The sequence below is a fragment of the Gopherus evgoodei genome, chromosome 10 (genome assembly GCF_007399415.2).
Source record: "Gopherus evgoodei ecotype Sinaloan lineage chromosome 10, rGopEvg1_v1.p, whole genome shotgun sequence".
NCBI classification, from domain to species: Eukaryota; Metazoa; Chordata; order Testudines; family Testudinidae; genus Gopherus; species Gopherus evgoodei.
Genome location: NC_044331.1, coordinates 54838174 through 54865115, shown reverse-complemented (window position 1 = coordinate 54865115; position 26942 = coordinate 54838174). Strand labels below are relative to the sequence as shown.

The 26942-nt window shown below is 43.5% G+C and overlaps 1 protein-coding gene across 3 annotated transcripts in view; it reads right to left on the bottom strand.

The window, feature by feature from the left end:
- Positions 1-26942, bottom strand: part of KIAA0556 (KIAA0556 ortholog) — a 187336-nt gene that overhangs the window by 121033 nt on the left and 39361 nt on the right. For all 3 annotated transcript variants that reach the window (XM_030579222.1, XM_030579224.1, XM_030579223.1), the window contains exons 6-9: positions 19456-19575; positions 12236-12494; positions 6523-6672; positions 4351-4523 (exon numbers count right to left, since the gene is read on the bottom strand). In XM_030579222.1, coding sequence (XP_030435082.1) covers positions 4351-4523; positions 6523-6672; positions 12236-12494; positions 19456-19575 — 702 coding nt within the window. The remainder of the gene's footprint in view (positions 1-4350; positions 4524-6522; positions 6673-12235; positions 12495-19455; positions 19576-26942) is intronic.

The following is a 26942-nucleotide window of genomic DNA, read 5'->3' as shown; positions in this document are numbered from 1 at the left end:
TTGGGAGAGCTGTTCAAACTAACACAGACACCTAGTGGGGTATCTGAAGAAGCGAGGCCTGCTTAGGACACCCTCACAGAATGATAGGGCTCTAGGTAAGAAAGACACACATGTTGACTGTTTAAAATCCTTTTTCTCTAAATGCTGCTCCTATTGTTAAAATTAAGCAACATACTAGCTTAAGAAGGCTGTCACACTTTATTCATCACTGGTCACAGACTCACAAAGGGATGGATGGAGGTGTACACAGATGGTTGTTCAGGGCTCCAGTAAACTTTCATTAATGGCCATGATAAGTCTCCCTATTGTGGAAATACGAAGAATTTCTTTGTGCTGCTTCTCTTGGACCACTTCCAGGAGTATGATTGAGGTTTCCACCACATGTTTCATCAGGTCCTGGAAAAAAGAGTTACTAACCTGTTCAATAACTGTTCTTGTTTGAGATATGCTGTGCATGTTCATTCCAGTCTCAGTGTGTGTCCCCAGTGCAGAGACATTAGAATTTTTTCCCTTCAGCGGTACCCATTGGGAGGCTCAAGTGCCCTGTGCTGCCATGCACCACTGCGTGGACATATAAAGGGCAGAGCCACCCCTAACTCTCCTCAATTCCTTCTTGCTAGAATTCCAAAGTAGCGGGGCAGGCGGGTCGGTGACATCTCAAAGAATAACAGTTACTGAACGGGTTAGTTTTTCTTCTTCAAGTGATTGCACATGTGCATTCCACTCTTGGTGACTCTCAAGCTGTGAAAACAAGAGGTGGGATTGCACAACAACTCATCCAACTCTAGCATTGTCTCTGGAGCCTTGAGCCACAGCATAATGGGAGGCAAATACGTGGACTGAGGATCAGGTTGCCGCTCTACAAATGTCCACAGTTGGAACATGTGTCACAAAAGCCACTGAGGCAGACTGTGATCTCAGTGAATGAGCTGTGACTCTGCTCACAAGGCTGACGTTAGCCATGTCATATCACATGCATACAAGAGGCTATCTAAGAAGAAATTCTTTGGGTGGAGACTGATTGTCCTTTCGTTCTGTCTGACACCTCTAACAACAGTTGGGAAGACTTAGGGAAGTGCCGGTTCTGTGCAGTTAGAATGTCAGAGCTCTTCTGACATGCAGGGTATGGAAACACTCCTCTTCCTTGCTCGAATGCAGCTTCAGATAGAATACAGGCAAATAAACTGGCTGGTTCATATGGAAAGATGACCTTTGGGACGAACCTTGTTTGAAAATACAGGTAAACCTTGTCCCTAAAGGATATCACATAGGGAGGCCCAGACATTAAGGCAAGCAGCTCTCCTACCCTTCTGGCTGAGGTGATGGCCACCAAAAATTCTCTTTATTGACAAATGCAGTAGAGTGCAAGGCAAAGGCTCAAACAGGGGACTCATAAGTCTTGATAACACTAAGTTTAGATCCCATGGAAGAGTGGGAGTCTTGCACTCGAAGATAGAATTTGATTAGGCCATTCAAAAACTTATGGATATGTCATTAGAGAAAAATCCACTTCAGGATGGAACTTTGAAATACTTGCCAGATGTACTTTGATCAAACTAGCAACCAAACTTAACAGCCAGAGCTAATGTGCATGTCGACTGTGGGCAGGCAAAGGGAACATCTACATATAGATTGGTTAGACTTGTTCACAAATGTAGGGAAGGGAGGACCTGAGAAGGCACCTTCACCACTTAATCTAGATGATGATAGCTCAGAAAGTAGACTGATGCCAGCCAACCCTGTTGAACTCTGAGGTGCAATCTGGCATACTGAACCAGGTAAGTGCAGGAACCCATATGCCTCAGAAGCCTCAAACACTTTTGTGCTGTTGTGACCAGGTGAGCTTTCATATCTATAACAACTGATTGAATTGCTTGAACCTTTGAGTCTGGAAGAAAAGCTCTGGCCTAAGTTGAGTCCGTTACAGCCCCTATAAACTCTATTCGCTGGACTAAGGAGATGAGAGTCTTCTCTGTGTTGATTAGTGGTCCCAAAGCATTGATTGTTGACTGGCTCAGGGATACACTGCACTGTACCTGCACTCTGGATTGGTCCTTGACAAGCTAGTCATCCAGACAGAGTTGAACTCCAGATATTCTGAGGAATGCAGATACTATTGCCATAACTTTTGTAAAGACCCTGAGAGCTGCTGGCAGGCCAAATGGTAGTACAATGAATTGGTATGATTTTGATTTACCAAAAATCTGAGGTACATCCTGTGAGCTTTGTTGATTGCCACATGGAAGTAGACATCTGTTAAGTCAAGGGTGGTACACTAGTCTCCAGGAAGGGGATAACAGAAGCTAGGGTGACAATGCAAAACTTCATTTTAAGAATCTGTTGAGTTGAAACAAGTCTAAGATTGGTCTGAGACCCTTCTTCACTTTTGGGATTAAGAAATAGAGGGACTAAAACCCTTGCCATCTGAGATAGTGTTGAACCTCCTCTGTGGCCCCAGAGCAAAGGAGAGATTGTACCTCCTGGAGGAGGATTTTCTTGTGAGAGTAGTCCCTGAAGAGGGATGGGAAGGAGGGTGGCAGGGAGGGGTAGAAACAAACTTCCACATTGCTCAAGACCTACTGGTCTGAAGTAACTTGGTACCAACCACTGAGGAAGTGGGAGAGACCATTTTCAAAAGTGGGAGAATTTGGGTCTGGAGAGATGGAGACTGTTTGCATCTTCAACATGCATCCATCAAAACCAATTTGCATCTATCAAAATGATTGTTTGGCACTTCCCTCATGTCTTGAAGGGCCTGGAGCTGGGACCAAAGTAGCAGGAGGAGGAGGCCTGAACCTACATCCCCTGGATTTCAAGGCTTGTAACTTGGTTAAACCAAATCCTATTTCATCTGGAAAGAGGCCATGCGCTGCTCCTCCAGGAGAATTATTTCTCTGCTAAATGACATACCAGACACGCACTAGATTTTTCTCATGTTCTTGTCATTGAGAATGTGAGATATATGTACAAATGGGTAACCTACCTGTGCAGTGAAAAGTCTGTGGGTCAGATATGGGGTGAGTAATTAGGAACAGCTGAAGTTGAGGGAAAGGACCTTCTGAATCTTTTAAGAGAGATAGAGAGAGGCTCCTATAGGCTTTGGAAGGTGCACAGAATCTGAGGTAAGGAGTTGGGCTATGGAATTTACACATGCAATCAAAGCCAGTAGAATTTAAAAGTCTTGGGAAATAAAATGCCATCTTTTGTTTATTTTCTTTTTAGCTCCTTAATTCTGCCCTGTAGCACATTTACATGTTGAAGGTGGGATTTTCAAAGCCGTCAGTGTTAGTAGTAACTGGAAGTAAATTACTTCCCTTTGAGTAGAGTTAGGCCAACACTGAGACTGGGGGCTTTTGAAAATCCCACTCTGTGTCCCAAGACAACGTCTATTTTAAGTATTACCTTACTTTCATAAAACATAGCAAGTTCATGTTATTTGTGAATATGCAGAGGGAACTTCTCTCTCTCTCAACCACAAAACAACAGACCTCAAAAAAAATTTGGAGAATTTGCAGAATTTGGCAGTCCATAACCTGGAAAGAGATTCTTTAACACCAACAGATCCAGTCTTAAAATCCAGCCAATAAGGGTTTGATCCAATTCTGAAGCCAATGAAAAGCTCCCATTGACTTCAGTGAAACTAGGATCAGGCCCTAAGTGCTTGGTGAATGTGTGCAATGAAAGTCATGTGACTGCTTTTCAAATTGGGTGGGTGTTAACTAATTGTAACTTTGAGGAAGGGAATGGCAGGAACCAGAAGGATCCTTTCTACCTAGAAGAAGAGTCATATAAATGGTTAACACATTTTTTTTCTGATCTTCTCTGAACTCAAGAAAGAGCTGTAAGGTAATATCCCCAGAAAGTGCATGTGGGTGACCACACTATTTCATTTCATGTAGTGTTAAGAGTTACCCCACCATGCACCCCTGTAAGGCTTTAAACCAGTGATACTTAGACTGGGGTTTGTGGGCCATAAGCAGCTCCTTAATGTGTCTAATGTGTGTCTTTGCAGCATATGATATTAAAACAGTGTTATTTAATTATTAACCAATCAGTATGCTTTTACTATGTTATTAACCAATTGTAGTTGATAAAATAATAATACTTGGTCAGTCATTTTGCTGTGAGCATTATATATATAATTAACTGAATTAACAATGAAACAATGAATTCATACTACTGCGGCTTTTGGGGGTAATGTTGATTGCCAGTTTGGCTCCTGAACCATTGAGGTGTGAGTAGCACTGCATTAAACCATATAAGATTCCTATTCATGTTTAGGGAAAGGATATAATTTTTGCTACTGAACACCTTGGATCTCTCTTGTCCAAGCTCAGTACTTTGGCATACCATTTGATGGCAGACAGAAGTCTCCAGCCTTCTGCAAAGCATCTCTCTTTGCAAGATCTCATTTTCAGCTTGCATAGCTTTAATGACAGCAGAAGCAGATTGCTCAGAATCCTTCTTCTCACAAACATTCCTTCGAGTTGCTGACAGTGGCTTTTCTGGCCGACTTAATGGTCCTGACATCAAAAAGTAGCAAGAGATGTCTATTGATTATCTCATATATGTATAAAACACTGTAAAAGCCCATGCATGAAATATCTGGTCTAGTTATTAACAAAGGGCTGAACTGGCAGCTTGTAACCCGGCCCAAGTAAGGCATAGCATATAGGTGATGCTAATGTTTGTTTTAACATTAGAGTTCCAGGTCTTCTCTACCTTGGACAACTAGTGAACAAATGACATCAGAAGAAAGTATAGATAGCAGTGTGGCTGCTATCGATAGGCATATCTGTATGCACAGCAGCAGAATGGGCCTGGCTGAGCTATGCTGAAGACATACCAACTGGTTTCTGGCAGGTTTGTACTCGGCACAGCTCACCCATGCTCATGCTGCCACAACCCATGCTACCACAACTACACTGCTATTTATACTTGTGTTAGCTCAATAAGAGCTAGCATGAGTATGTGTACATGAGCAGGGGAATCACACCCCTAGTACATAATGTAGACGTAGCCAAAGGAAAAACAACCAAACACAATCCTTTCTCCACAGCCCTCAGAAAGCCCTGACAGCTTTCAGGCCTACTGTTTTTAAAACACAGCTTAATCATACTATAAGAATGATAACAGGGACATTGAAGCCAGCAAAACTTGTATGGTTACCAGTCCTAACTAATATTCCTCCACCTAACATCTGGTATCAGAATGCACCAATAAACTGCCCCTCAAGCTACAGAAAATGACACATTTGCCACTGTTCAGGGATATATGGGATGCACTGCATCACCAATTACACAGTAGAAATCCTATCTGGACAGTGCTTCATACTTTCCATTAAGCTGATAACATCATCAGCTTACTGTGGTGGACAGGAGGGGAGAAAACCTCTGCTACTACCAGGAACTCCCACTGCCACTACCAGCCACTCCTTGGCTTTTGACTTCCCACACCACCTTTGGAGACAGATTAACAAGTTTAGATGTGGCATTGTTTGCTGCTGAAGACTGACTATGCCTGTGGCCTGGGTATCTATGGTGCTGTGAAAGATGCTGCACGCATGCTGGATGGTTGCTCTTTTTGTGTTGGGCTCCCCAGAGGTCTTCCCAAGATGACCACTGTTAACTCAAGCAGCTGTTGTTTTTCTCCAAACCGTCCCTTGGTTGTCTTGCTCACACACAATTGCTATATGTATATAATATCCTGTTTTAAAAGTGAAGGAAGTGCAACACATATCTTTCAAAAACTGGTCAACACACGGATCTGATCCGGCAGGTATTGCTACAAATATTAGCTGGTGCTGGCATTTAGGTGACAGGTGGAGTTTGAGTTTCTCTTTTCTTTAAGAAGGAATATAATTTCTTGGTTTTGTTTAGGTTTTGCATCAATTAAGGAGCTACTATTTGGGTTTTTCAGTACTGTTAACTTTACTGGCTCTCAGGATTCATTTGGAAGCAGCTGTGCTTAGCTTGAGAAGTTTTATTACAATAATAAGTCCATATGACCCTCTTCCATTCATTTGAATAACTGGGATTATTTTAGATATCCTCCACACCCCCCAATACCCATCTTTTTGTAACTGATGGTGAACTTGCCTAAGGGGAGTGGCTGGATTACAGAGAGCTACCATCTTTTGACAATTCCTCTGAAGATCCAGTAGTTGACATGCAGAGGCTGCCTTCCTGTCAGCACCCTTTCACCATAGGGAATATGTCTGTGTAAAGAAAAGGGGGGCAAGTATAGAGCAATAGGGAGGATGGAAAAGGAGGGGAAGAAGTCTTCATTCTGTGGGGGCAGGGAAAGAAGAATGAGGAGACAGAGAGGTGGCATATATAGCCATAGGCTTGCTCCTGTTCCCACTAAAGTCAACGGAATTTTGAGATGAGAGGAAGCATAAAAATGGGCAACAGCCCAGGAGAGTGAAGACAGAAGTGTGCAGAAGGGACAACATCTGAGCCAGGGCAGGGAAAGGAGAATGGAAGCTCACGCTGTATACTTCACATATCTCATCTCTCTTACTAGAACAGGTTCTTTCAAGTCCCTCCTTGTGCGGGGGTCCAGCAGAAAGTGGCCGAGCCATTTTACTTCTGACCTTCATAGGTCTGATTGGAATGTAGGTTTCAGCAGCATCCTTCCTCTTTGCAGACAGAATTCGTTCCTGTTTCACATCTGCAGAAAAACAAGGGAGATGAGTATGAGAACTAGAGTCACAGAGTTCAAGGCTAGAAGGGACCACCAAATCATCCAGCCTGACTTCCTGTGTATCACAGGCTACCACCATCACCCAGCTCCTGCACACTAAACACATTAGTCAAGTAAAATTCAATTGGATTTAGGAGCAGCAACTCAGTGAAGACTTATTAGGCCTTGTCTACAAACAAGAGTTTTGTTGCTTTAACTATGCTGGCAAAGTTAAAGCAGTACACACACACCATTCCCCTAGTGTAGATGTAGTTATACTGTTATAGATGTGCTTACATACAGCTTATTCAAGTACAATGAAGCTACACAAGCTATACCAGTATGAAGCGCCTTATACTTGTATAACTGTATTTATATTAGGGCTTTTACCAGCATAATATATCTGTAAATAAAACATACACCTTGCCAACATAGTTAAGCCAATAAAACTTGTTAAATGTAGGTTAGGATTTAGAAACAAATTTTGGATTACAAAGGAAGATGTGGTGATCTATACTATTATGTTTACCACTTTTACAAGACTATGATAAATTTTGTACAAAGTATGACTTGTGAGCTATCATTTGAAAGCTCATAATCTGCTGAACATTGTCCTCGTAAAATATGTGTATCAGTGTTATATGTAAAGTTATAAGATTCTACTGCATAACATTGTTATAACATGCTCCAAGGTTAAGAAAAGCAGGTCAAAACCAGTTTCTCAGGAATAAAGGTCAGGCCAGTACCCAGCCAGATGTTAAAAGACTATCACCTGCTTAAGTGGCCATTCTCCGTCAGGGGGAAGAAGTGAATAAGAAATTTACATTTCATCACAGGGATGGTTCAAACCTCACATCCACAGGAGACTGCTTGTCACCTGCTCCCCAGCTGGGGGTAATCCTTAAAGAGGGGAGAGGGTTATAAGAATGAGAGACAGTGACCTCCCCTTCACCTTTCTCTCCCTCCATGTCTACTCATGGCAGCTTCTGGGCCCATAAAGGGGGGCTGCAGAAGGACATTGCAGCAAAGATATTCCCGTGTTTCTTCTTTGGATCTTTCAGGATCATCGATCTTTCTGCTTTTGAAGAACAAGACTGCTGGGCAATCAAAATGACATTTCAGCCTCAAGCACAAGGCAAGAGAGAGACATGACCCTGCCTGCAAGGGCAACAGTGAAAGAGAAGTTGCAGCCAAGAATTTATGTCCTTATTGGTCACTATTTAAAAAAAAACAGAACTTTTGAAAAATGGAAAGTATTCAAATAATAAATGTTGTCCTCAAACTTTTAAAGTTTAAATGATTGATGACAGAGGTTTAGAGTTGAAGACCCAATTCACAGAAAAGAGAGGTCACTTACTAGTAACTGCCTCTATGCATTCCCACTTGTGGGATGTGGTGACCCTGGCACTGAGCTGTAGAACTGCCTTTTAAAAGCTGTATCCATTGAGTGGCACCCAGGAGACCCAAAGCCCAATGCTGATACTCGTTTGCCAGGTCTTAGTATGGCTGATCAGATCGTATGTTGTGTCTGTGTTTCTCCAACAACAAAGTTGCAAGTGAGAGTCAGCACTAGAGACCAAAGCTGCATTTTCTATCTTTGCTGTCCTTTTCTCTTCCTTTTGTGGGTGTTTGCCTTATTTAGCCTTAGGGAAAGCAGAATCTGACTTCAGCAACAATCACAGCTCCAGCCACCTCAACTAACTAGTTTTCTTTTCCCCAGAAAGAACAATTACCATATTTAATACCACCTAAAAGACCATCAGATGGGTTTTTCCCTATAAAAACTCTCAACAGCTAAAGGGAAAGGTAATAAGGGATATTGTTAAAATTAAATCCTTACTTAACGCTTTACATTTCAAATGCTTCAACTGTTTTTTCTCCTTTTTATTCTATATCTTTAAAAAAAGGTTATAAAGATATTTAATGGTCTAGGCCAGGGGTCAGCAACCTGCGGCACACATGCCAAAGGTGGCACGCGAGCCGATTTTTACTTGCGCGCTGCTACCAGCCGGAGTCCTGGCCGCCAGCCCCACTCAGCCCGCTGCTGGCCTGGATGAACAGAACCCCCAGTCAGCAGCGGCTGAGTGGGGCTGGTGGCCGGGACCCCGGCAGGCAGGAGCCAGTAGCCAGAACCCCAGACCGGCAGCAGGCTTAGCCGCTCAGCTCGCTGCCGGTCTGCGGATCCGGCCGCCGGCCCCTTGCCAGCTGGGGTCCCAGCCATCAGCCCCACTGAGCCTGCTGACAGCCTAGGATACCACCCGCCAGCCCCGCTCACCCTCGTTGCTGGTCTGGGGTTCCAGCCGCCTGGCCCCCTGTCAGTCAGGGTCTGGGCTTCTGGCCCTGCTCAGCCCTCTTGCCGGCCTGGGGTACTGTCAGCCAGCCCAGGGCTCTGCTCGTGGCCTGGTCCCAGCATTTTGCAGCCCTTATCAAAATTACATTACAATTAGCTTAAAAACTTGAAAACTTAAAAAAATTGTATATTACAGTAATTGTTGAACATGTATCATATTAATAAATACATAGATTTGATGAAACAAAGTAGTTGTACTTCTGTGCCTGTACTTAATTTGTGTTTTTGATGATTTGCCTTCTAAAAAAACCCAAAACACCTTGCATGTCTCGCACCCCCAGAAAGGGCATCTCGCACTCCCATGGGGTGCGTGCACCCCAGGTTAAGAAGCACTGCACTAAGCTGATAAGATCTGCATTTTAATTTAATTTTAAATGAAGCTTCTTAAACATTTTAAAAACCTTGTTTACTTTACATACAACAATAGTTTAGTTATATAATATAGACGTATAGAGAGAGACCTTCTAAAAATGTTAAAACGTATTACTGGCTCGCGAAACCTTAAATTACAGTGAATAAATGAAGACTTGGCACGCTACTTCTGAAAGGTTGCTGACCCCTGGTCTAGGCAGGCTACAGTCTCTGTTCTAGAAACCCTGACCCATGTTTAACTGTTTAGTGCGGAATAGCAATAGGGTCACATTAACACCTTTGACTCTCTGAGCCCATTCATTCAATCAAAATTAGCACTACAGACACATCTGAAATAAGTGTCCATCTCAGGAATTATTGCAGGGAATGACCCACATTTCTTAAATGCCCTACATGGCTCAAAACCCAGCATGGCCCCTGTCGTTACCCAAAGAGTGTAGCTACTTATACTGTGCTAAAAACTACACTACACTAAAAACTAATTTAACTAACTATATTAGTTAGTCTAATTAGTTAGACTAATGAAGCATCAAACATCTAACTAATTAGACTACAATGGGGCAATTCAAGGATATAAGGTGAGTTCTGTTAGTTCTCTGCAGTAACAGCAAAGTAACTGAGGCAGTCAGGGGGTGCACCCCTTTATATAGTGTAGGAAGATGACATTCCCCTTGTGTGAGATCACTTGTGCACCCTACAAACAGACATGGCTTTTAAAGGCAGTTCCACAGCTTGATGCCAGGGACATCATATGCCACAAGTGGGAATGAACAGAGTCAGTAAAAGAAGACATAATTATTGCACAAATTAATAGAAAAGCTGATATAGGATTCAATTAATAAAAAATTAAAGGACAGGAATAAAATTAATGCCAGTCAACATGGTTTTATGGAAAACAGATCTTATAAAACAAACCTCATTTCATTTTTTGATGAGATTACAAGATTGGTTGATAAAGGTAACAGGAAAGATATAATAGACTTAGACTTTTGTAAGACATTTGAATTGTTTTCACATGATATTCTGCATAAAAATTAGCCATGTCCAATACCAACAGCACTCATGTTAAATGGATGAAGAACTGTGTAACTGATAGGTCTCAAAAAGTAATCATCATTAAATGGGGTATTTCTAGTGGTGTTCCACAGGGATCAGCTCTAGGCCCAATACAATTCAACATTTACATCAATAATCCAGAATCAAATATAAAATCATGGTTAATCAAATTTGCAGATGAAACAAAGATAGGTGGAAGAGTAAATAATGAGGATAGGGGAGTCAAAGAGAGTGAACTGGATCACTTGGTAACCTCAATAAAAAATATGTGTTTTAATACAGCCAAATGCAAAGTTATACATCTAGGAGCAAGGAATGCAGGCTATACTTACAGAATGGGAGACTATCCTGGAAAATAGTGACTGTGAAAAGGAGGTAGGGGTCATAGTGGACAAGCAACTAAACATGAGCTCCCAGTGTGATGCTGTGGCAAAAAAGAATAACAAGATCCTTGGATGGGTAAAAAGGGAAGTAGTGAGGTGATTTCACTCTGTGTTGGTGTGATGGGTTGTACAAACTCCACACTGGGGAAGAGGGGGTTAAGGAGTAGCTTTGGTCACAGGAGGCTCTATCCAGCAGAGCCTTCTGGAAGTGCTGTTTATGGGGATGGAGCTTACAAGACACAGCACGGCTCAGTAAGGGCAGTCAGTGCACGGGAGCAGACCTCTACTGGTAGCTCATGCAGCAATCCAGAAGGAATTCCACACCACCCTGAAAAGATTCAAAACCGCAAACCACCACAGACGGGACAGCAGAGAATCTGCTTCTGAGTGGGGAAGGGAACCTCCTGCCCCCTTCTGGGAGCAGATGTTGCAGTTGTTAGCCAAGCCTTCGCTGTGCCTCTGGAGAGGCAGGGATGCAATAGGAAGTAACCCACGGAATAGGCTGGATGATACCTTGGCCCACGTTGCACACCTGAACTGTCTGCCCCAGGGCCCTCGGTTGGAACCTGGAAGAGTGAGAGGACCCGGGTTCCTCTACCTCTAACCCCTGGCTCAAACCCACTAAGCACTACCACCAACCCCCAGGTTTGAACCCACTAGGTGCTACTACCAACCTCAGACTTGAACCCACCAGGCACTACTGCCAAACCAGGACTTGAACCCGCTAGGTGGTATGACTAGCCAGTGCGCTGATGACTAGGGGATGTTGTCTAGGGAGACAGACTCCCATTACAATTAGTGAGGCCAGCATTGGAATACTGCATACAGTTCTAGTGTCCATATTTAAACAGGATATTTAAAAACTGGAAAGGGTGCAGAAAAGTGCCATGAAAATTATACTAGGGCTGGAGAAAATGCCTTGCAGTGAGAGATGTAAAGAACTCAATGGGTTCAGTTTATCAAAAAGAAGATTGAGAGATGGCTTGATTACATGGGGAGAAAAAAAACAGGTACTAAAGGGCTCTTTAATCTAGTGGAGAAAGGCAGAGCAAAAACCAATGGCTGGAAGCTGAAACCAGACAAACTGGCACCAATATTTCACAGCGAGGGTGATTAAACATTGGAACAAACTACCAAGGGAAGTGGTAGATTCTCCATTTCTTGAATTCTTCAGATCAAGACTGGAATCCTTTTTGGAAGATATGCTATAATCAAACACAAGTTATTGGCCTAAATGCAGGGATACCTGGGTGAAACATAATGTCCTGTGCTGTACAAGAGGTCAGATTAGATGACAAAAGGTTCACTTTTAGCCACAAACTCGATGCATAAAAACTAGAATTGCTACTGCAACACTGCAGCTGAACTGGTACAGGACACAAAGACTTACTTGTCAGATTCTGCTTAAATTCCAGCACAAGAGCACCAGCATCAAGGTCACAGCCTCTTCCAGCCTCCCGATACTTTGGAACATCCTTCAGTAACGACTCACTGCTGGGCAACTGGAGGCTTCCAAAACTTGCAACTGTCTCTTCCACCTGAGAGTGCTCCAAAAGCACATCCTCTTCAACAGAGTCATAGTCATCACTAGAACAGTCCTCCTCCATCCTTTTCTGACTTACACTGAGTTCCAAACTTCTTCTCAATTCCTGGTACAATCCAGACAGATTTGTCAGCAAAATCTCACATATGTCTTTCAAAATAAAACCAATTAAGTTGCTGCTCCTCTCACCCCCAAAAAGAAAAAAAAACAAATGCTTTTTATAAATACACACAGCTGGAAGGTAGCTGGAAACATTTTGGGCCTTCGCAAGCAAGAGCATGGAAGTATAGTATTTCAGGGAAAGCTATGAAGCTGAGTAAATAGACTAAATGTCACAAAAAATTAATTAAAATGTAAAAGTTGCTAAGGGACAGCAATGCAAATTTTAAATCTACGAAAGCCAGGAAACAGTATACAGCTACACACCTTACCTTCTCCCATATACACAGCAACAGCTGCTCACAAACACTTTCCTTTGGCAAATCAGCCCTACTCAGCAAGGTCATACCTAGACAACCTTAACTCAGCCCTCTGTTGCCAGTGTTCCAGAGGGATTAATGTTTATTTCTCACAGTTGTGGCTTTCAATCTGGCAGTAATCCCTTTTAGAAGCCTTCACCAGTTATTACAAACAAACCTGTTTACTACAATAATATTGTGAACTATAATATATTACTATATATTACTATGGCCCATTACAACAATCTGTAACTCCCTAATACTTCTTTGTCCTATGGCTGTAGAGGTGTTAACTTCCCCCTTCATGGTGAATGCTCTCTTGCAAAACATATTAACTCCTTATCTGTTCCACCCTTGTATTTAGCTGTGACACTCTGAGTACCTGAAGAAGAGCTCTGTGTAAGGTCGCAAGCTTGTCTCTTTCACCAACAGAAGTGTCACCTTCTCTCTCTAATATATTACTAGCATCTTTCTGAGAGATGCAAGGCATAATGAACTCTTATTTACTTTATTTTTACAAAAATGGAAATGTCATTGTCATATTCAGAGAGGTAGCCGGATTAGTCTGTATCCACAAAAACAACGAGGAGTCCGGTGACACCTTAAAGACTAACAGATTTATTTGGGCATAAGCTTTCGCGGGTAAAAAACCCACTTCTTCAGATGCTTTCGTGGGTAAAAACCCCACTTCTTCAGGAGTGCCACCAGACTCCTCGTTATTATAGTCATATTAAGACTGAGCTACAGGTAGTCAGCCAAAAGTTATTTTAATTCTGTAGCATTGTTGTTGTATTGTGTGTGTTTCCTTGTTTTTTTAAATACAGAGGGGTGGCTCTTCTTTTCTTTCTATTCTCCTAATCTTTTTGCTTCTCCTTCTCTGCCATAAATTACTGGGGAGGCTATCTACTTCTCTAGTGAAGCGTTCTTGTTTAATGAAAGTGGTTTTAAGTGTGTTAAGGTGCACATTCTGGACTTTCTCTTCAGAGCATATTCTGTGGTATCTAAGTGCCTGGCTGTAGATAACATATTTCCTGGTGTTGCTGGATCAGTGGAAGTAAGTGTGGTGATCTGTGGCTTTCTTGTATATAGTTGTCTGTAGGGTTCCATTGTTGACACTGATTGTGCTGTACAGGAAGTTGATGCTGGTGTTGGAATGTTCTACAAAGTTTGATGGATGGTTGTTGATATTGTAGTGGAAATCAGTGTTTAGGTTGTCTATCTAAAGGATAAGAACCTAAGGATGACCATACAAGGTCAGATCAATGGTCCATCTAGCCCAATATCCTGTCTTCTGACAGCAGCCAGTGCCAGATGTTTCAGAGAGAGTGAACAGAACAGGGAAATGTATTGGATGAAAATATGATTGATGTATTTCAGGCATATACTTGGTTTCATGTTGCCTTTTTCCAGAAATTCTTCCTTGAGGTGGCCCATGAAGAGGTTGGCTTGTTGGGGATCCATCCTGGTACCCATCCATGGCTGTTGAAGAAAACCACTCAATGGATGTCCCAGAATAAAAGCTCAATAAGCACTGGAACAGAGATTGTATAAAATATGCCAATGGCCAAGCATTTTTTGTTTGTTTATTTTAATATGCCTGAAATGTTATACAAGATCACATCTGGCATAGCTCAATTTAGCCACATTTCCTCTCAGAAATAATCTGCCAAATGTATATGCTTGACTCTGCTTTTATAGAATGGGGCTACTCCTGCATGCATAACTCACTGTTTCAGTGCAATACACACTTGACTCTAGCAGTAGCTGATCCACAGACAAAAACAGCCTACTACTGCTGATAACTTTAGCTCAAGTTGTGGTGTTTATGGTGGGGATCTGAAAGTCCTAGGTTAAAATCCTAATGATAACCCAGGTGAATATTATTAAAGTTACACATGACAGAACTCCCTTTTTTTAGTTTTTTTTTTTTAAATCTAGAAAATTACATACAAAAGGAGGGGCAGTGAATAAGACAGGTCTGAATAGTAACCAAGAAGGGGTGCATATCTCTCTTCACGTTGAGGAAGAGAGTGAATTTTTATGAGTATGGGCTGTGCAGATTCTTCTATACAGCACAATATACCTTTGGGTCTGCACTCTAAGCGAGGTGGCCCTAAGTACTGGGGCAAGTCCCTTAAGCTGTGTCTTCCCAGAGCTGATCTCAGTATCTGCGTCTTTCTGCAGCTGGGTGTGGCCCTGCCTGTGTGCGTGCCAGAAGAGGTTTAAAAGCATGGCTCAGCAAGACAGGTTAAAGGGGGCCCATGTTGGCAGAACAGGAGGGCTCAAGGTATCTCAGCATAACAGGTGGTGCCTTCAAAGGGGACAACCCATTACAGATGCCTAACTCTGGGCTGGAGTCTGCTCAGAATTCACAACTGTGAACCCTCTCCTGGAATTAGGGACCTAAACCGGAACAGCCATTTCTCAAGTAAAAAATGAAAAGGAGGGGCTGCCCTCCTTTATATTCAAGAGTGCAGTCATTAGAGCACTCACCCAGGATGTAGGAGATCCAGGTTAAGTCCCCATTCTGCCTGATTCAGACCAAGGACTTGAATTTAGGTCTCCTAATTGCATCTCCCAACCACTGGGCTACAGGATAGTCTGGGGTGGTGCGGGGGATGTCTTTTTTATTCTCGCTTGTTGAAATGGTTCAACTTTGGATGAAATACTTAACTATTCATTGGAGCAGGGACTGAAACCCAGGTCTGCCAGGGGAGTGTGCTAATCACTAGGTTATCCAGTCACTCTCTCTCTGACCTCCTGAATATTAAAGTATTTTACACAAAGTGGAACTTGAACAGAAGAGAGTGAGAGTGCCCCACCCCAGAATACCCTCTAGCTTAAGGCACTCAGCTAGGAAGGGGGACCTGGATTCAAGGCCCTGCTCTGAATCAAGCAGAGCAGGGATTTGAAACCAGGTCTTCCACATCCTAAGGGAGTGCTCCAACCATTGGCTATTAGGGGACACCGCCTCAGCTGGCTTTTTGTGAGGGCCAAGATTTGGTACTCATGTTCTTAGGCAGCTTCTGAGCATGTCTACCAGATGAGGCGAGACAGGCAGGGGAATGTCTACCTTGTGAATGTTGCTGGGGTTTAGGCAGGAGTTCAGTGCCAAGCTGCGTGGCAGTGTTGAGTTTCAGGAGGCTGTGTGCAGGCCCAGAGGCAGAAATTTAGTTGCCAGAGGGACTTTACCGGAGGAAAATTAGACACCTAGAAACTTTAGACAACAACAGATTACACAGCAGCCAAACTGTGGTTCTGTGAATGTCAGTGGCGCCTAAACACTGCACTTAGGCATCTAGCTGCTAGTTTAAATCTCCCTTGTAAATCTCACCCTAAAGTGTCCCAAGCTGGGTGTTCAATAACTGAGGCACTCAAAATTCATGCACTCTTTTGTAAATGTTGGCCAAAATCTCTTTGTATCTCAGATCTCTGTCTGCAAAATGCGATTAATAATTCTGTCTTACTTCACCAGGGTGTTATGAATACTAATTCTTTAATGTCTGCGAGATTCAGATACCATGGTGAGCAGCATAGTAGAAAAGCTGTGAGGATATAAGTAATTCTGTATTCAGTGCAGGGTTTGGATGGTGTGCAGTAAATAAATCCTGGTGCCATACAATGAATAATGAGGTTAAAAGGCAGTGTTGAACAGCTGTCTCATTCAATCAGCACCATCCATCAGAGTGACGGAAACTAGCTTCAACAGTGTTACTGAGCATGCTCAGTCGGTGTGAGCATGTTCAGTACAAGTCAAGCAGCAAATCTGAGCGGGCACGTGACCCCACATGTCCCCCACCAGCCAATGCATTGCCTCTGTTATGCAGTGAGGGCTCAATTCTGCTCCCTTTACTCCCATTGACTTTAGTGGTATATGATTGGGACCTGAATGAGACAGGGACCCTGTGGGAAAAAAGAGACTATATTTGTGTGCATTGAAATCTTTATTAATTATTATTAATAATACTTTCTATTATAAGACCTAGTTTTCAGCTGCTTTTTACTTTGATAAACTTTGACCACTCAGGCTGAAGGTTTCCATGCTGGGTTTCAAGCTCATGCTGAATTTTTTGGAAGATTTCAGTAAAAACAGTTCAGCCATTTCCCAAAAAGAAATTAAGGACAAATTAATTGCTTTGCCCACATTACATTTTTTTTAAAGCTGTTTCAATGAGAAGCTCTAATGCTTCCATTCTTTGAAGCAAGGAGTTAAATTTGGCAGAGGGTTGCCCTGGTGTCAGCTTTTTGCTGTCCCTATGAAAATTCTCCCTAATTTGGCCAATTTATAAGCCTCTGAAGCTCTGAAATCACACAAGTTCAACAGAGTCTTGTTAGAATTTGGAAGCTAACATCTCCCAAGATTTCATTTGTACTGAGCATGCATCATCCCAGGATGCCCACGGCTGAGCTGGACTTGTCCTGCAATTGCTCCTCTTGGATGCCAAGAACAACTAGGATGCCAGGCACAAGAACTAAGTGCAGGGATACTGTCTCTACTGGTGCTCTCAATGTTCCCTCTGCTGATGCCCAGGCAGTGAGGAGGAGAAAGAGGAAGAAGCCACACTTGAATGGTGGTGAAAGGAGAAGACTGGAATTAAGAGCCAGAAAAGAGAGAAGGAACTGGGACAAGAAGCTGACGTGGAGATGGACTGAGACAGGTTGGAGGGATCAATGGGGAAAAAGGTATCAGGCTTCGGGGAAAATAGGGATAGAATGGTCTGTAACTTCCCCTCAGAACCTGGAACAGAACCCAGGATTCCTCTGATGTCAACATTCCTCTGATGCCAGCCAGCAGATGTGAAATCCACTAATACAATGTATGTGTAACAGGGTAGCTAGCCCTGTAAATGAAATTAGGCCCAGGTCCCCAGTCCACGTACAGGTGCCCCCTGGTGTAATTAGGAGGGAGGGCTGCCCTGAAAAAGCTATAAATAAGAGAGCCCAAAGACATAAGAGTGTTCAGAACCCAGACTAGAAGAATTCAGAAGAAGAGTAGAGCTGGGTTGAGAACTTCAGGAAGGAGATGCCCCTGAAGGAGGGAGCAGTGAGCATTTCCTTACTGAACAATGAATCCTGGTCATGTTAGTGGAGGTGGGAAAACAGCTGGGGGAGGGTCACTTACAAACTTTCCCAGGCCAGACTGCCATGCCCAGAGAGAGCTGAAGGCTGAAAGCCATGGAGGCAGATGCCTGCTGGCTCTCAGATCTGCAGAGCTGAAGCCAGAGGGATGAAGACTGGGGAACAGTTAAAGGGTGAGCCTACTGATGTCTCCAAGCAGGAGCTGGAAACAGGCAGAGAAACTCCCTAGCTAGAGGTACTGGGATGAGGTGTGGCAAGATATGCCAGAGCCATGCTGAAGCGCTGGGGCATGGTGAGAGACACTGGGGCAGTAGTTGTTATGTTGACAGACTGGTGGAATTTGAAAGGTTGACTGTGCTCGAAAATTCTGGATTACGTTTTGGGACCTTCTGTAACAAATTAATCCTGTAGAGGGCTATTTATTCTCTGAAATCCTGCATGGATTTGGAATGCTGGAAGAAAGGGCAAACTGATGCACCAGTCATGTCACAGCCTACCAGAGGATGGTGCCCCAGATGAGATTTGTCTTACTACATATGGTGGAGTAGGTGATCCCCTGTGAAGAGTGGAACTGCATGTGTTTGGAAAGGGAAAATTGAGGCATTGGAACACTGCAGGACCACCCTGAGGGCGTGCCCTGGAGCTAGTCGTCCTTCGATATTGTGCTTCACCTTCCTCACAATACAGAGGACGACAATTTACTACTGCTATCAGTGACTTTGTCAGCTCAAGTGACAGCCGTCTGTGCTGTGGATGTAAAACTTAACTCTGCTGATGAATCATGTGGGAGTCAATATGGGGTTCCACATGATGGAAATCCTGTTTTTTTCAGTTTTTTTTTTTATAAACTTAGGAAATTACATACAAAAAACTATAAACATTAAAAGAACACTCAGGCTGCAAAGTCAAGCAGTCAGAAGTTAGGAAATTCCAGTTAGGAAGGCATTGTGATACAGTCTCTAATTACAAGGTTACAATTTATTTTTTTTGGTAACTGGATTTAATTATCTGGCCTATGTTGTGTAGGAGGTTAGAGTAGAGATCTAATGGTTCCCTTCTGGCCTTAAAATATAAATCTATGAATATCCCTGGTGAATCAGGAAAGCTGGGCTGCAGGAGGCATGAATTAGGCTCTGGGCGTGAAATTGGGCTCGGGGGCACCATAGGGGCAGGCAAGGACAGTACATTTCGGGCTGACTATGGGGCTGAGAAGGCTGTTGCATGGTGCACCAGGGGAATAGAGTAGGGAAGTACGACAGAGGAATCAAAGGGCCAGAGGGATCAGGGACATAGGAGCGGGGAGAGGCAGAGATTTCAGGCTAGAGAATTTGGTTGAAGGGCATGTGTCTGTACATGTATGTGCATGCATGGGGACACGGGGCCTGAAGCTATGAAGGCAGCCTGGGGCTCTCATCTTCCTGAAAAGGAAATGGTTTAGGTTCCAATCACCCTGCGAAGCTTTTGATAAAAATTGTTCTATTATCAGATTATCTATAAAGTTTGGCAAAAACATAAAAGGCTGTACCACACCTTTACATCATCAATACTTAAAAATATTCTTTCCTTTTCCACATCGCCGTGTACTTGCAGTTCTGGGTTCTGGGTGGTGAATTTAAAGTCACTGACAGGACTTTTGGGAGACTTGAGATTCTGGAAGCAAAAATACAGAACAACTCACTGTAGCTTCACTTACAGGTACATTCCTTTCTCATAGACAAACAGTCAAAGGTGGATAGGCTGTCTCTTGAAAGAGAAAAGAAAGAGCAACACAGTACTTCCAATATACAATGGAGGTTTTACTTTTAAAAGAATTAGAAAATGTTAAGGGAAATTATCTTAGAAACACTTTAAACAATAAAACATATTTGAATTTAAAAACAAGGCAGCAAACAGAAAGCACTTACACTATATAGTATGCTGTGCAGGCATAAAGAACTTCATATCTTTCTGTGCAAGGACTGAGATACCATGAGGTCTGCCTGCATTAGGCCCCAGAAAGAGTGCATGAAAGTACCCCAGGCCTCCCTGTACCCACTGATAAATCCAACATATAGCCAACCCAAAGTGCTCCACAGTGTAGAGAAGGCACACTGGGGAAAAAGAACTTTTATTGCTCTCTGTGACTTTGTCACCCATGTGGCAGAAGGACAGGTCCTGTACCACCTCTTCCACCCCTGTGACACACTCTGCACACCTGATACTGATACCTGTCAGCAGGATGCATCAAAATTTTGTCCTGAGTGCTTCCGTGCATCAATCCAGGGGATGTTTGACATTCCCTCTAGTACTTCAAGCAAGACATTGCCTCCTCTAAAGAGCCACATTCTATCTGCACCAAGGGGAGAACAGTAATCACCTGATTTCTACATGTTTTAAAACTCTGAATAAATAAAATTAATTATAGATGTCCATACAGTGCTGCAGACACCTATCTCACACATTAAAAATGACAACATAGACAAAGGACTGCCCATAAAATACATCCACCTCAACTAACTCACACCATCCTCAACAGCCTTAAGAAAGGGAAATAAGATGGGCTTTTCAGCATGCTTGAAAGGTTAACAAAGTGGATGAGCAAGTTCCAAAGCTGAGGACCGCTCCTGGAGAATATCCCGCCAGCAGTTCCCTCTCATTTATAGTGAAGGAGTTGCTTCTTAAGTGCCTCTGCTAATCTCAACAGTGACAGCATATTTTGGGCAGAGACCAACACCCTGGATTCCATGCAGAAATTTACTGGAAGCTGATATAGATGACAGAATATTGGTTTAATATGCTCCCAACAGGCAACTTCACAGCATAGCCTACTAGTTAGAACACTGGCAGTCAAGAGATCTGGGTGCTATCCCTGACTGTGCCATTGGCCTACTAGGTGACCTCAGACAAGTCACTTCAATGCTCTGTGTGCCTCAGTTTCTTCTTCTGTAAAATGGGGCTAGTGATATTTACTTCCTTTGTAAAGTACTTTGAGATCTACTGATGAAAAGTACTTCATAAGAGCTAGGTATTTTTATTACTCTTAATAAGCAGACTGAAGAATTCTGAATGGTTCCAAAGTGTAGCCCAGGTAGAACACATTACAGCAATTTAAGGCCATGTCTACACTTACAAGCTTAAGATGGCACAGCTGTACCAATGCAGCTGTGCCAGCACTGTAAGACCACTCATGTAGCCACGTTATGCCGACAGGAGAGAGCTGTCCCGTCAACATAATAAAGCCAGCTCAGCGAGCGGCAGTAGCTATGTCAATGGGAGAGGGTCTCCCAACAACAGAGCACTATGCAAACTAGAACTTAAGCCGGCAAAATTTATGTCACGCAGGGAGGTCTTTTTTTCATACCCCTGAGCGACAAAAGTTTTGCTGACATAAATGCTAGTGTAGACATGGCCTAGTAGTGAAATGACAAAGACATGGACAGTTAAGGCAAAGGCTACCTCAGGGAGAAAAGATCTCACTTGTCTTGCCAGATGCAGACGGGGAAAAAACACTCTTGCTACAGCTACGACCTGCCCTGGACATCTAACAGCCATCAAAATAGTACTCAAGCTAGTACTCATGCCTGCCTGATCTGATGGCCCTCTCCCTTTATTTGAAGCTGACTAAAGCTCTTAGCGTCAAAGAAAACAAAAAGATAAATGGAATTTCTAATATAGTTTGGTCTGTCAGCAAGAGTAATACATCTATTAGTGCTACACACTGAAAGGCTTGCAACTTGATGGTATAAACAGCATAGGTGTCAAATATGCCTTGAAAATATATTTTTACCAATTATTGTTCTCTCTCTGCCATTTTGATTGTTTGTGGCAAATAAGAACACAGCCAATCCCACTATGCATATTCCAAACCTTTGGTTCCTCTCCGAACGAAAGACAACGAGAATCAGTATGCACATTCCAACAGGTGAGGCATCTCGTCTGGGAGCATCAATTAAGCTAAAGTTCAAGTACGCATTTTCCAGGAAAGGAGCCTTCCAGCTATTGTTAGATTTTCAAACCAAAGAGACTCTCTCTGTCTAGTTATATAGAACCCCAGGGGTCGACAAAAAAGGAAAAACTGTTTACGATATAACTTGGTGGGAAATCCACAAAAAGCTGAAGTTCCAGAGGTCAAACTGCTTACTACCCAAAAATCCATAATATATCTTTCACCTCAAATTAGAAATTATATATTTGTTTGCCTTATGATTGACATACACAGATCTCTCTAGATGGATAATCTGTCTTGTTCTCTCAATGCTATGTCTTATATCCTATGGCAGTGTTGGAGTCTGTTACAGACCACCAGGTCACAAAACAGACCAGGACGACTGCCTCCTTACACACCTGTTGAAAGTGAAGTCATATTTAAGCCTGCTATGAATTGTCAGAGTCTATTCTGATAATGTTTAAGTGTAAGCATACGTAGAACTGCACGTGTGTAAGAAATTGCAAGGTAGTCATGTTTCTGTGAAAAATAAAACAGAAAGTAACTAATAAGCTAGAAAAGGCCAGTTTGAACTAACACTAAACCAGTACTGATAGGGAGGAGATTTAACATGGAAATGAGAGACTAATACATATGTATAAGAAAATATAAACTTATAAGTAAGTCTGTGAAACAAAGGGAGGTTGAAGCTGTATTGAGTCATGCTGGAGGCAACTGTGATGAGATCATCCTGAAAAGATTCCCACTTGTAACTAACTGATCACTACTTGCTGAGTGTTTTGCTTTAGATCCAGCAGTTGAGCAAATGAATCTCAGTCCAAGAGCACCTGTCAATAATGTGTAGGGAAAAAATTGTGTGATCACGGGAGACTTCAGTTTGAGTGACAAACTTGAGATATCATACTGCCAGTACTAAAACATCCTGGAATTTCTAAATAGTATGGATGACAATTTCCTAACTCAAAATGTGTTGCAGTCAACATGGGGGAATTCAGCAGAAAACCTTGTCCTAACCCATAAAGAGGAAGTGATCACAGAACTAAAAGATAATGGTAGCTTAGATACATGTGACCTTGGCCTGGTCTACACTACACGTTTAAACCGAATTTAGCAGCGTTACACCAATTTAACCCTGTACCCGTCCATACAGTGAGGCCCTTTATATCGATATAAAGGGCTCTTAAAACCGGTTTCTTTACTCCTCCCCAACGAGAGGAGTAGCGCTGAAATCGGTATTGCCATGTCGGATTAGGGTTAGTGTGGCCGCAAATTGACAGTATTGGCCTCCGGGTGGTATCCCACAGTGCACCATTGTGACCGCTCTGGAAAGCAATCTGAACTCGGATGCACTGGCCAGGGAGACAGGAAAAGCCCCGCGAACTTTTGATTTTCATTTCCTGTTTGCCCAGCGTGAAGCTCTGATCAGCACGTGTGGCGATGCAGTCCCAAATCTAAAAAGAGCTCCAGCATGGACCATATGGGATATACTGGATCTGATCGCTGTATGGGGAGACAAATCTGTTCTATCAGAGCTCCGTTCCAGAAGACAAAATGCCAAAGCATTTGAAAAAAATCTCCAGGCTATGATAGACAGAGGCCAGAGCAGGGACTCAGCACAGTGCTGCATGACAAGCGTAACAGAAAGCCAAAGACTCAAAAGGACGCTCATGGAGGGAGGGAGAGGGGACTGAGGACTCTAGCTATCCCATAGTTCCCTCACTCTCTGAAAAGCATTTGCATTCTTGGCTGAGCTCCCAATGGCTGAAGGGTCAAAAACATTGTTGCGAGTAGTTCAGGGAATATGTCGTCAACTTACCCCCCTCCCCGCTCTCAAAGAAAAGGGAAAAAAATCGTTTCTCTCTACTTTTCAATGTCACCGTAGGTCTGCTGGCTGCTGGTATACGGGGTGCTGCTGCGCTAAACAGCAGCAGCATCCTCTCCCCTCCCTTCCCCGGTGGAAGATGGTACGGTACAAAATGACTGATAGCCGTCCACCTCATCATCCCATGAGTGCTCCTGGCTGGCCTCGGTGAGGTCGGCCGGGGGTGCCTGGGTAAAAATGGTAATGACTCCCTCTCATTCTTGGCAGACAGCACAAAATGCTGGGTAACCGTCCTCATCATAGTAGCTGGAGCCTGAGCTCCATCAGCCCCCTACCCCCCTTTCATGTCTAAAGAAAAGATTCTGTACTCCCTGGACTATCATAGCAGCGAGAGGCTGCATTCCTCTCTCCCCTCACTCTTTAATGTCCTGCCAGGACTTTCAGAGCAGCTGGAGGCTGCCTCCCCCTCACTTTATCTCACTAAAAAGTCAGTGTTTCTTATTCCTGCATTCTTTATTACTTCATCACACAAATTGGGGGACACTGCCACGGTTCAATAAATTCAATAAATATTTCTGTTCTGTTTTCTGGGGAAATATAGACAATCCATCTCATTATAAAGTGATGAAAACACGCTCTCCATTCCACTAGTATCTCTGGAGGATGTTAAAGAGCAGCTACTAAAGTCAGACATTTTTAAATCAGCTGGTCTAGATAATTTTCAGAGTTTTAAAAGAGCTGGCTGAGAAGCTCACTGGACTGCTAATAAAAGAAAACGGGGGGTTTAGACACTTTTAGAGAAAAATAATTGTATAGGCATTTTTAGATACTTTACAAGATAAAGCAGATCATCACAAAGTGAAAAAGGAAAAATATCAGAAAAGAGTTTTAAAACTGCAAAAGGGGGCTAAAATTGTAAGACACAAACATGTTAACAGGTCTTTTTAGAGGAAGAAGAGGAGGTTACTCCCCTTATGCAGTAACTGACGTTCTTTGAGATGAGTGTCCCTGTGGGTGCTCCACTCTAGGTGTCAGTGTGCCCCTGCGCCTTTGATCGGAGATTTCTGCAGCAGTACTCGTACCAGCCACACATGCTCAGAGCCTGGCCCCCGCTCTGAGTATACTTCTAGTGAGCATGCGCGGCCGGTTCCCTCAGTTCCTTCTCTACAACGGGGGCTACCCCAACTCTGAAGTAGAGGGGAGGAGGGTGGGTAGTGAAGCACCCACAGGGACACTCATCTCAAAGAACGTCAGTTACTGCACAAGGTGAGTAACCTCCTCTTCTTCTTCAAGAGATGTTCCTGTGGGTGCTCCACTCTAGGTGACTTCGAAGCAGTGTATCTCAAGGAGGTAGGGACTTCGGATCTGGCAGGAATGCAGTAGATAATACTGCCCTGCCTAATCGAGTGTCAGAGAGAGGGTCCTGAGTAAGGGCATAGTGTTTGACAAATGTGTGCTCGGAGGACCAAGTGGCTGTTCTACAAAAGTCAGTCAATGGTACTTTATGTAAGAAGGCTACAGAGGTAGATACAGATCTAGTGGAATGTGTTCTGATCAATGCTGGAGGTGTAATGTTTTTTATCTGATAGCAGAGTCGTATGCAATCGGAGATCCAGTTCGAAAGTCTCTGGGTAGAGACAGGCATGCCTTTGGAGCACTCCGCGATGGAGACAAAGAGTCTAGGAGAGTTTCTGAAGGGTTTGGTTCTGTCCAAATAGAAGGATAAGGCCCTGCACACAAAGTGTGTGCATTGTGGCTTCGAAGGAGTTTGCATGTGGTTTCGGAAAGAAGGTTGGTAGATGTATTGGTTCATTGATGTGAAATGAAGCGTGAACTTTTGGAAGGAATTGTGGGTATAGGCGTAGAGTAACTTTGTCCTTGAAGAAGATCGTATATGGTGGATCTGCCATAAGGGCTGCTATCTCGCCTGCCCATCTGGCAGAGGTAATTGCCACCAAAAAGGCTGTTTTCGTTGAGAGGTGCAAGAGGGAGCAGGTGGCTAAGGGCTCAAAGGGTTGATGAGTTAAACAGGGCAATACTAGGTGAAGATCCCATGGAGGGGTAGGTGGCTTAATGTCTGGATATAAAGTTTGGAGTCCCTTCAGGAAACACTTGGTGATGGGATGAGCGAAGACCGAGCTCAACTGTACCATGAAAGGTTGTGATGGCAGCTAAGTGGACTCTGATGGAGCTGAAGGAAAGGCCAGATTGCTTAATGTCCAATAGATAGTCGAGTATGCAGGGAAGAGGTGCCAAGGTAGGAGACAGTTGTTTAGTTGAACACCATTTTATGAATCGTTTCCACTTTCAGAGATAGGTGGTACGGGTGAATTGTGTTCTGCTGTGTAGAAGTACCCTCTGAACTTGGTCGGAACAGTCTAGTTCTCGTTGGGAGAACCATGCAGGTACCAGGCTTTTAGATGAAGCATGGTGAGATTGGGGTGAAGAAGCCAGCCATGTTGCTGTGATACAAGGTTCGGGATGAGAGGCAGGGAGATCGGTGGTCGAATTGACATTCTGGTGAGGAAAAGGAACCACGGTTGTCTCGGCCATGAAGGTGCGATCAAGATCACCCTGGCAAGATCCGTTCGTATCTTTATGAGGACGCTGTTGAGCAATGGTATTGGGGGAAATGCATAAGCTAAGTCCTGGTGCCATGGGATCATGAATGCGTCTCTGAGGGAGTGTTTGCCCAGTCCCGCCCTGGAGCAAAAATTGAGGCATTTCGTGTTTTTCGCGGTTGCAAAGAGATCTATGGTTGGGTGACCCCAAGTGCGAAATATGTTGTAGATGATTCCCTTGTCTATCTCCCATTCGTGCTCCAAAGGGAACCGTCTGCTTAACTCGTCGGCAGCGGTGTTCATCACCCCTGGGAGATAAGCAGCTGATATGCAGATGTGGTTCGCAAGGCACCAAATTCCAGAGTTTTATGGCCTCTGAGCAAAAAGAGTGGAAACGAGCCCCTCCTTTTCTGTTTACGTAGAACATACAGGCAATGTTGTCTGTCATTATGTGTACATGCTGATTCTTGATTAGTGGAAGGAAGCAGTGGCAGGCATTCCGTATAGCTCGAAGTTCTAGAACATTTATGTGCAGGGAGGTCTCGGAATGAGACCATAGCCCGTGGACTGTTTGGTGAGAGATGTGTGCCCCCCAGCCCATGAGGGATGCATCGGTCACCATTATCAGAGTTGGGGAGGTCTGGAGGAAGGGGACTTCAGAGCAGAGGTTGTAGGGGACTGTCCACCATATGAGAGAGTCTTTGACTCG